Here is an 11,003-nt window from a genome sequence, read left to right on the forward strand (position 1 = left end):
TTTTGCAAAAACTACAGAGTAATGATGTTTCTTAAGTCAAAATGTCAAATAGTATGAAAATTACGGGCAATATTTTGATTTAATGATCGTTTTTCTGTGCGATATCTATTCAGCAAGCGCGTATGTGGCTGAATGGTTTTAGCATCATACTAAATAAATTCTAGTCGTGTTTCGGTCTCCTAAAAAATTCAAATACGTTTTCTCTCTGTCAAAAAAATGGTCTATGTTTTGGTATTCGGCAAATTTACCGACAGGAGAGTGGATGAGGATGTCACTCCAACTGTGAGTTTGCATTTTTAATGAAATTTTAGCGACTATTAATGTTTTTATGAATGTAAGTTTCAGTAGGTAAGTTTCAGTAGATTTCGAAAAAAGAGATTTTTGAAGAAGTTTATCAATAGTTTTTTTTTTGCAAAAATCACTGCGCTTCAAACGTTTCTGCTCTTTCGCTATAATTACAACATATTTCAATACTTTTGAAATCTTTGAACAAAATTGAAAAATGTAAAAGGTATGAGAAATATGAATTTTTGATCATTTTAGAATTACTCAAATTTTATCAATTTTTGTGTTTTGTTTCGAACGTAGTTTAATTGTCTGTTTGTTTTCAATAATGAATTCCTCATGACAAATATACAGCTTTTTATTTGAGTCAGTTTCCGGTGACGTTGTTCGTGGTGCAAACTCTTGGCAACTTCTGCTGTTTCGTCTCGTCTGAAACGCTCGCTTGTGCCACCGACTGTCTACTGTAAGACTGTACGACATAATTGACAATGTCACTGAAGTCCTGGAACTGATGACTCTGTTGGAACTGTTGGTGGTGTCTCGTTTGCAGATGTCTTCTTGAAGTGTCCTGGGAATGAATCTCTTCGAACTCAGTGGGTGCCACTAGCATCGTGTTTTGTTTCTGAAGAGTGCGCATTCGGCCAGTCTAAATTAAAAAAAGTCAGACTGGTATGGGGATCGAACCTCGGAGAGGACGCAATGTGGAAAAGCGAGTGGTTTTACAGGAAGAGCTTTTTCAATACGCCCCAAATTTTTTTAATTGCAACTAAAAAAACGTTACCCTGAGTTCAATGAGTTTCTCAAGGCCATGTTTTGTCAGTTTTGTGTTCACTTTGTGTTAGCCTTGCGTGAATATGTTTTTGAATTACTGGCTTCTAAGGGGCAATCGATGCCCATACCTTGTAGTTCCCTATTTTGAGACTTGACGACGTGCTGCTATATGATTGTCTTTAAAAAGTTTAAGAAAACTGAAACTCTCGAAAAAACTAATCCAAGCGCTTCAACCGAATCAAAGCGCTTAGGTTGGGTCAGCTAAAAATAGTTAACTTAAAACAAAGGGGGAACCGATGGGTCGCCAATAAGTCGAATCCCTGAAGAAAAGGAAGGCGTCCTCTCAAGCCTACTCACCTCTCCCAAGTTTCCCTCCCCCCTAAGCCCGCTACTGCTCTAAAGGATGTAATTTCATCAGAGAAACCATCAACAGAACAGCCGACTAACTTTCAGCAGCCAAAAATTATCGCAAATTTGCAGCAACAACCAAAAAACGCCGCGCAAATTGAACCATTTTGGCAAACTTACCTTTGACAACCTGGAATCGGTGTACCTTCTGCTAGTGGGAGAAATGGAAGCAGAAGAGTGACGTAACTCATTTGATCGTGGGAGACTTAGCCTGTCGCCCCTTGCCCCCACCCCTCCTTCAACCCCCTCGTATAGTCCAACTGTGAGACTGCCTCTGGACTCCTCTCTGATGACAGAAGCTATTTTGGGTTTGCTGGTGGATCGAGATACTATAGGGGGAGTTTTTTCTTCGCCCAAGCCCCAATTGACCCCACTGCCACTGAGCGAACACCTGGATAAACGTAGATTCTTCGGCTTTTTTTCCAGAGTTTCCCAGCCCCCTCGTAAAATTACAAAACAAAACTGTTCGAAAATTGTTTAAACGGAATTTTGCATATAAGAATTGTTGTGAAAATTTGTTCACCTTTTCACGCTGTTACGTTTTGATGCAATTTTTAACATAAAAAATCATGTTAAATAGAATTCCATGAATTGAATTTCAGAAAAAAATCAAAGGGGGAACTGGAAAAAATCCGAATCCTCGAATCAAGCATGAAAGTTTGAGGGCATAGAAACTTGATTTTCGAATGATTGTTTGCCAGAAAAAAAATACACCAAAAATGTGAAATTTACTCAAAAATTTGTGTCCAAAACAAAATTGCCCCAAGTCAAGTTATCCAACTTTATCCAAGTTTAAGTTATTTTAGAGTTGCAGAAGCACTGCAAACACGTGCTTGCCCTCATGAGCTGGTAAAAACATCGCAAGTTTAAGGAGGACACTTTGTGATCCAAATTTCTGGGCATATTTTGTTTGGGTTTTTTCCAATCTTTTGGGCAATTTTGTTGGACACAAATGTCAGGTACACAGGGTCGATGGTGGACTAGCGTTAAATCACTGATGTTTTATTTCTCAAATTATATAAAGTCTACCGCTTTCCAAAGAAAATTAGGTTCAAACAAGATAAGAGGTCTTTTAAAATTTTCTCCCTGTAATATCCAAATTAGGTATTAGAAGATCCAGAGAAAAAGAGACACTTGCCTTCGGTTATAGCTGGCTGGGTCTCCTTGAACGGAGAGGACTGAAGCGGAGGCTAAAATGGGGGCCGTATTTGGGTGATGCTTCATGGAAGCGGTTTGGTAGTGTAGCTCTTTATCATACTGCAGTTGTTTAGCTGGATCCGGTTGGTTTATCGATGAGTCATCTTTATGGACTTGGGCCAGAGATGGAGTGGCTGTGGTGACTGCTACTGTCATTGCAGAGCTGGTTGCACAAAGAGACGCGCTTCTGGGGACATTGGAATGGGTTTGAGTAAACGGACTGGCCAACGATGAAGATGAATCTTGAACAGGATGAAAACTTGGATCAACCGTACAATTCCCCCACCCTCAAATCGGTTTAAGGGGGAGGAAATATGGGTTTTTTATAAGCTAAAAATTATCCGTATCACTAAATAAAATTGAAATAAAATATTAATTTGTGTAACAAATAGCATAAAATGCAAGCCCGCATAAAAAAGTGTAAAAACCAATTCAATTTTATTTGCCCGCTTGTATGAAATGCAAATTTTATACAGAATTGGGGAGGGCATTCTACGGCAGGTCACTAAGGGGGGGAGGGGGTAAGATTGTACGATTGATTCGAACATTAGTTTTAAGAAAATAAATTGAGAAATACACGACTTACATTCAATGCACTTTTTGGATCTACTATACAATCTCCCCCTCTCAACAAAGGAAGAGTGGTTTGTAAGGCAAAATCAATCTGCAAATTTTTGACCAATCAGAAAGTAGCAAAAATTGATTTCAAATCGAGAGCTTTGGTGGTAAATTATTGCTTTTGTCTATAGGGGTAGAAAGTCTTTAGTAGATACCATACGAGGGTATATTGTTAAGTATCTCCCACTTTTTATTGAGGACTCCTGTCTATGCTTTCAAGTTCTGCTTAAACCTGACCTGTGTTTGCAATTAAAAAGGAGAAATCTATGACTCTGAGAAGAATTTTGGCTAATGCAATTGTATTAGGTGCAAACTTTCGTCTCAATATTTGCTCGCAATGGTGCGAATTTTATCTTTTGGTGACTTAATTATACGCTAAATTGCTTTGAAAAAAAAATATTTTGAGACGGGATTATGTCATAGCAAGACTTCAAGGGTTTTTCCGCTATACAGCCAAAATAGATACAGTGCTGATTTAAAATATCCGATCAAAATGAATCAAATTTGAATTTGGGCTGAGATAAGGCCAAAACTGATGAACAAAAAAAGCTAAGAATTTTACCAGAGTTATTATAGCGCAGCAATTGGTTAGCGAATTTCGGGACTAAAACTTTATCCCAGAAATGAGTCCTTTTGGCTTCTCTAAGTCAATCAAAATTTACGTTAAATCTAATGAGTTAAAAAAGTGAAATTTAATTTAAAGTCAACCTCTCACTCACGCAAACAAAGTTTTTTAAAAGAACACCCGCACCGGAGTTCCATGGATAATAATCGATTATATTGGATTTTTGTTGACAATATCAATAAAACTACAAAAATAATCGATTATAATCGATTTAAAATGGATTATAATGATACTATTTCTCTAAGCAATATAATCCCAATATAATAGATTATAATGGATTATAATCGATTATTTTTGAAAGAGAATAAAATTTGTTTTTAAAGCAAAATATTCCATTTTTAATTGATTATAATCGATTATAATTGATTATAATTGCGAATTTCTTCTTTTAAATTTTCAGGAAAACTGTTACCAATGTCAGGTGCTTAGTATGGAATAAATTAAATTCAATATATATTTTCATAATTTTTTTTGACAAAATTTTTTTCAAATTTTCGAAATTTTTTTTTAGAAATTGTGCGACCTCAAATTGACTTTAAAACGCAAATAGACCCAAACATGACAAAATATGACTAATAATCCTTCGTAATTTTATATTATTTCAACCTGCCCTGGAACGTTTATATTACCCAGACCTGGAACGTTTATATTACCCAGACCTGGAACGTTTATATTACCCAGACCTGGAACGTTTATATTATACCCAAAACTTTACCCTGCATGTTTTTAGGAAAACTTAGTAATCTTACATTTTTAAACTTGCTTTTTTCTTCCAGACATAGAAAGAACTAAAAATAGAATAGCCTAATTAACGAAAAAAAAATGGAATATAATGGATTTTCTTGACAAAATAGTCGATTATATTGAAGAAAAAAATGGATAATAATGGATTATAATGGATTATAATGGATTTTTATTTTTCAAAAAAAATCGATTTTAATGACCACATAATCGATTACGTGGTCTAAATTTGCCACAATAATGGATTATAATGGATTATAATGGATTATAATGACAACATTTCAGACAACATTTTTCCAATATAATCGATTATTATCCATGGAACTCCGGTGCGGGCAGTCTACAAACAAATTGCGCAAATTGTTAAAGAGTTGTTTTAAAAGAAAAAAAGGGATGTTTTATTTTAGTAAAAATAACATTGTCTATCAATCAAAAATAGATGTTTCTTAAAATATTTTGGTGTTTTGACCCTTCCTAAACTTCAGCTACGTAAGAGAGGCTAGGCTGACTTTGATATAATTTTCAAGACGTTTGTTACACCGCAATGTCAAACTTGAGATTGAAATCGATTTAAATAGATATTTTTACAGATAATCTAGAATAGAAAGCGATTTACGATAGAATGGATTAAATGAACTTTAACGGTAGAAAACAAAACCGATTTTGTTGCCTAAAAGTTGAAGACAAAACTTGATTTGAATTGATATAAATCGATTTTGTTGTTAGTAAAACTCGGACAAAAATGAAAACAAAATAAGTTGACAAAACATGGATTTAAACCAAATTAGAATCGATTCAAATTGGCATTTTAATTTACATTTTGTATCAAACCAAATGAATTTTCAAGCGATTCAAATCAATTTTTTAGGTCTTTGCTACATTATCTGCATAATTTTTTTTCATTTTTGGGTCGGATACGAAAAAGCACGACTTCCAAAGTCCAATCTAAAGGAGTCCAAATAAAATCAGTCAAGTTTCAAATTTCTCTTTTATCCAAGGCAGTCGAACCCTTTTTATGTGATAAATGTAAGTAAGTGCGGCTGTTTTCCAGTTTCCCTTCCCAAACAAAATGGGCAAAATTAATTAAACAGAAAAAAGTTTACAAATGGCTTTTTGGTTCCAATTTTTTTGCAAAAATTAAAAAGGGGAACTAACAAAAAGCCGTAAATAGTCTAACCTGGTTCTCCTGACATCATTGATACCATCTCCACTTGTGTATGTGCCTGAGATGGCTTAGATTTCCCCCTTATCGACTGGTTGAGACCCAAAAACCGGGCCAGTATACCCTGGACCACTATTCTCGTCTGCCGGACTCTTTTGCTCCTCTTGCTCGTATCTTCATTAGAATCGGTGTGTTGATTTTCTTTCTGCAGCTGTTGTTTGCGCGTTGATTTAGCGTTTCTGCTTTTGGGCTCTTTTCCAGTCTTTTGTATTTTTTTTAAATTGCTATTCTGTGATGGAAGGGAAGAACCTATCCGCTAGTTTTGCTTGAAATATTACCCCCAAAAAATTCTACATAGAATCAAGTGTTTTTTCATATTAAAGCCCTATGGATTGTGATTCGAACTCTAAAAAAATTGAGATTTTTTTTCAGTTTTTTTTGTTTTTTTTTCCTCTTTGTGTTTGAATATCCTTTCTGAATCCCTGGTGGTCGGGAAGTTTCGTGCTAGTTGGATAGCAACTGGCTATTCTTGTTCTTGCTAATCATTATACTTTATAACCTATACTTCTTGTATTTTATTTTTGATTTATCATTTTCACTTTTATTGCACAATCAACGAGAATTATCAACTGAATAGATCCCCCTCAAGCATATAATGGCGCCAAAAGCGCGTCTAGAAAAAAATTAGGTTTTTCGACTGAAAATGGATGTCGTTAGCAAAATCGTTTGCTTTAGCAAAAAGTGGGTTTTTTGGGTGTTTGTGCGGCGAGGGGGTCAAATCCTTAATAGCACGTTTCAGCATGCCTTAGTTTTTTATAAAAGTATTGAGGATCAGCGCTCCGTTGGAAAAGAACCTATATCTGAAGTTGCTTCTGTTGTGTCTGTGATATTGTCGGGCCACTGTCTCCCAGTACTTCTCCGTAGATGGACACCATTGGCGGAATGTGACGTCATACTGCACCACACCCCTGCACTCCCTGTCCGCCACGCGCACCAATTCCTCTATCTGCAAAAAGAACTTGTCTTGTTTAACCTGTCCACGGAAGTCAACTCCTGGCTTATCACAGGAGCCAGGCCTCGCGAGGGGGAAAACCCATGAAAAACTCTCTAATAAATAGGACCCTAACGATGTTTACAAAGGCGAGAAAGTATCCAGGGACGCAATCCTCCAATCAGTCAACCACCATATCCCCTGCGGCCGCCGCAAATCCGAGAAAGCCTGCATTCCAGACGAAGCCAAAGTCTTAATCAAACAACGCGACCACATTAGACTCATTGAACCCACCGGCCCCAACATTACCGCTCTCAACAAAAATATAGCAAAATATCCAATGCTAATCAGGAGAAAACTTGGCGCGAATTCGGGACTTCGAGTAGCCATAGAACCAACGTCAGCAAACTTTGGCAATTAGTGCACACTTTGAACGATTCACGCCCCGAAGACTCAAACCACAATATACTTCCCAACTCAAAGTCCCTCACTGACCCCTTTTCAATAGCGAACGTATTTAATGTTCAACTCACTCTTCGCGCTAACACACAAAACTTGCAAACGGAATCGTAACATAAAGAGATACGCAAGGCAACTCTCCTTTGTAGATGCGCCTCAGTTTTCTACTGTTGAAATGAAGAAATGCAAAAAAAAATGACGCGTCCATCTCAAGTTTTCGGTCTCAATGGGCTTGCAATGACTCACTTGAAACATCTCAAAAAAACTGCCCTTGACTTCCTCACTAAAGTCATAAATCTAATTTGCGCGCTTCGCAGATCCCATCAATTTTGAAAACAGTCTCCATACTTCCCCTCGATAAACCCTTTAAAGACCCCACTCTGTCTAAATCTTATCGCCCTATTTCCCTACTCAGCCCAGTTATCAAAATTGTTGAAGCACTCCTCATTCCTCAAATAAAACAACACCTAAAACATAAGCCACACCAACACGCTTCCTGCCCCTGCACTCCACCAGCGTCATAACCTCCTTAGACAATTTATTTTCTCATGGTTTTGTTCAAAAATTGCCCCTAAAAGAACACTTTTTGTAGCTTTAGATCTATTAAAAGCCTTCGGTTGCTTGAGCCAGCATTCCGGCATTGAAAAATTGACAAACTCCTTAATGCCTGAACCTACCAGCCGCTGGCTAAGCAACTATTTCAGCGGTAAACAGGTCAGATCCTTTTTCAGAGACCATCTAACCAAAGCGAGAATAGTCAGCAGTGGAGTCTCTCAAGGCTCAGTCATATCCCCCACACTCTCAAGTACTATGACCGCGATTCCCTTTCTTGAAAATAAAACCATTATATCATATCCAGAGGGTTTCAATGTCTAGACTCAACGCACAAATATCAAAACTCTATCTTTTTCTCTCTCCGCTTATCTAGACTCCATTTACACCTTCTTCGACACTTTCAATTTGAAATTTTTTCTCTCCAAATGCTCAGTAACACTATTCTTACGTGGCTCAAAAAACTAGAAGACTCACACCAAGTCAAACTCCAGTACACTCTGCTCCCACTGGACCACAACTCCAAAAAACTATGACTCAACTTAGACCCATGCATATATTCACTGCACTGCTAGATTCAAGCTACTAAAGGCAAGAATCGTAGCTCAGTCCTGAAAATATGGAAACCTTTCTAATTATGCACAAAGCTATGATTAGACAAAATGTAGAGTACGCCGCCCCAGCATGGTCACAAAATCAGCACTACCTCCATCCAAAATTTACAAACTGTACGTAAAGCCGCCCTCCGCACTGTAAATGGGTGCACTAAAAGTACAAAATTCAAACACCTAAATACTAAATGCCTTCCTGTAAAACATGCCTTTCTGTAAAACATCATATAAAGCTACTCTTTTCCCAATACTATTCAAGTTGCCATCTACACAACCAAGCCGGAAGAACAAATAAAACCCTCTATCTAAAGCCACCATGCGGGTCTCCTAACAGGTTTGATCGACCCCAACGAGTACATCGACAAGTATGATCGTTTTTCTAGCTCAGACAAAATTATCTAGTTATTATTATCTTGCGATATCACATAATTTATCTTGAAATCAAAAATGTCAAATAATTTTTTTTGGAGATTTGGCATAAGCATTTTTTGGGGATTCGATTGACGGCTAAAATGTATTTAAAATGTATATCAATCGAATGCCATTTTTTGTTCTTGAAAATTGCAAAAAGGTAAAACACAAAGTAAAAAAAGTTTAAACAAAGTATCTGAAAGTATAAAAAAAAGTTGATCATAAATTATACGTAACTCAAAAGATAAAACAAAACATCATTACAGAACGTATGTTCCGTACCTCTTCCTCGCTCATCTTGGACAGTCGGAGGATACTGCGCATCTGGTCCGTGTCTATCTCTCCAAGGTTGTCTTTATCGAACACCTACAAAAAGACAGCAGGGTTTGTAGCGACAAAAAGAAGCACATATTCCATTTAGTAAAAGAACTTTGATAGCTGAAAGTATGTACGCCTTTTTTGAGTTTTAATTATTCCAATCGTTTCGAATTATTCAAACTTCGAATTACTCGATTGTTATCGTTCAAATAAAAATTGCAACTATAAATAATGTTTTCATAAAAAGATGTTCATCAAACTTACAAGTGCACCATATTAAGTGTGCTCTTCATTCATAGCACATGTTGTTTTTAATACCTTGAATGCACTTCTGAGTTCCTCCTCCGAGTCAGTATCTCTCATCTTCTTCGCCATCATGTACAGGAACTCACTGAAGTCTATAGTGTGCGACCCTAAAAACAAATAACATGCAAAAATTTTCAAACAAGAGCTCAGATATAATCTTTCAACTTTAAAATCATTTATGCGCGAACGAGATATACGATACACAAAAGAGCCGATCATTTTTTTACGGAGAGCCGCTGTTGTTCCCATGCAAATGAACTACATGGACGTTTTTTGATTATTTTTCTGGGGCTGAGAATTGTTGCCTCACTTTAGGTTACAAGCACCACAAGTTTATTCTGCAACAAGATTCAAAGCAAGCATAAACAAATAAAGAAAGAGATAAATGAAAAACTTTTTAAGGCTTCTGAACAATTAATTTTCGACCACACCGATCTTCGACTCTTAACAATACGCCACCAACCAACCAAGAGCCTCCCTTGTGTTCATTAATTTAGTGCAACCACTCAAACTGACACAAAGTGTACCAGCACTGTCCACTACTTTCCTCGTATTAGCCCATTATTATCTCATTAGCCCAATTTAACCATTCTTTCTCATTAGTCCTGCCCGTTTTACCCTCCAACCCTTTCTCCAGCGCTGCTCCCCCTTCTCCGAGTGAAACTCTTTTCAGGGTTCGGGTGTTAAACCCGTTTTGTTCATTAAATCAAAAAACAACACTCAAAAAAATATAAACGGAAAATAATATTCACCACATAAAAAAAAATTTATTCACTAGTTGCTATTTTTTCACTGCTAAAAAAATTTTCACTTCTATGTCATGCGCGATTTAAAACAACCCCGTCCCCACTCTGCCACTATCCCTCCAATAGAGCCTTTACAACCCCCCCCCCCCTTACCGTCAATGTCGACATCCTTGATCATGTCAGTGAGGTCTGTGTCGGTGGGGTGCTGTCCCAGACTCCTCATCACAGTCCCTATCTCCTCAACCGTGATCGATCCATCCCCGTCTCTGTCGAACAGTCGAAAGGCCTCTCGCCACTCTAAACACAGATTTTGTTAAAGAGAGGGGGGAGGGAGAGATTCTTTACTAGATACCACATAGGGTGGAAATAGTAAATGAATAAATAAATAAATTTGTTCCGCAGTAATCCAACAATAAATAAAACTTATCATTGAAAGATAAACAACTTTAGCACGCGCAGAAAGTATTTCAACCTGTTGAAGCGCCGCTGAGAATTCTCTATTAATTACTATCTTATCCTAGATTTATTGGTAAATCTATAAACTATTTATCCAGAAAAAAATATAGAATAAAATAAATTGAAATAATGTTTTTTTGTTTTGATTGCTTTATATCAATTTACACGATATGTTTTTTCGGATGTAAGCTTTATGATCCAATGATTTTTTTTCTAACATCTCAATGCTTGTTCAAAGAACTCTTGAAAACATTTGAAACCTTGATAACATTCAATGAACACATTTGATGGCCGTCAATTACAGGGTCAAGGTTTCCGACTTAAGTTGCGACCGAACACGATCGCT

The 11,003-nt window shown here is 36.9% G+C and overlaps 1 protein-coding gene across 2 annotated transcripts; it reads right to left on the reverse strand.

Moving 5' to 3' along the window:
• Positions 1 to 581: 581 nt before the first annotated feature.
• On the reverse strand, positions 582 to 10,502 carry LOC134841167 (uncharacterized). 2 transcript variants are annotated; one of them, XM_063856971.1, is made up of 8 exons: positions 10,355 to 10,502; positions 9,468 to 9,562; positions 9,114 to 9,197; positions 6,662 to 6,813; positions 5,823 to 6,049; positions 2,603 to 2,903; positions 1,585 to 1,855; positions 582 to 931 (listed from the first exon to the last, which is right to left on the reverse strand). In XM_063856971.1, the coding sequence occupies exons 1-8, from the start codon at positions 10,422 to 10,424 to the stop codon at positions 653 to 655; spliced, it is 1,479 nt and encodes a 492-aa protein (XP_063713041.1). In that variant the 5' UTR covers positions 10,425 to 10,502; the 3' UTR covers positions 582 to 652. The 2 variants fall into 2 exon arrangements, with proteins under 2 accessions (XP_063713041.1, XP_063713040.1); XM_063856970.1 differs by having other exon boundaries at positions 5,823 to 6,046; positions 10,355 to 10,493.
• Between the last annotated feature and the right edge of the window lie 501 nt (positions 10,503 to 11,003).

The sequence above is a fragment of the Symsagittifera roscoffensis genome, chromosome 3 (assembly GCF_963678635.1).
Source record: "Symsagittifera roscoffensis chromosome 3, txSymRosc1.1, whole genome shotgun sequence".
NCBI lineage: Eukaryota > Metazoa > Xenacoelomorpha > Acoela > Convolutidae > Symsagittifera > Symsagittifera roscoffensis.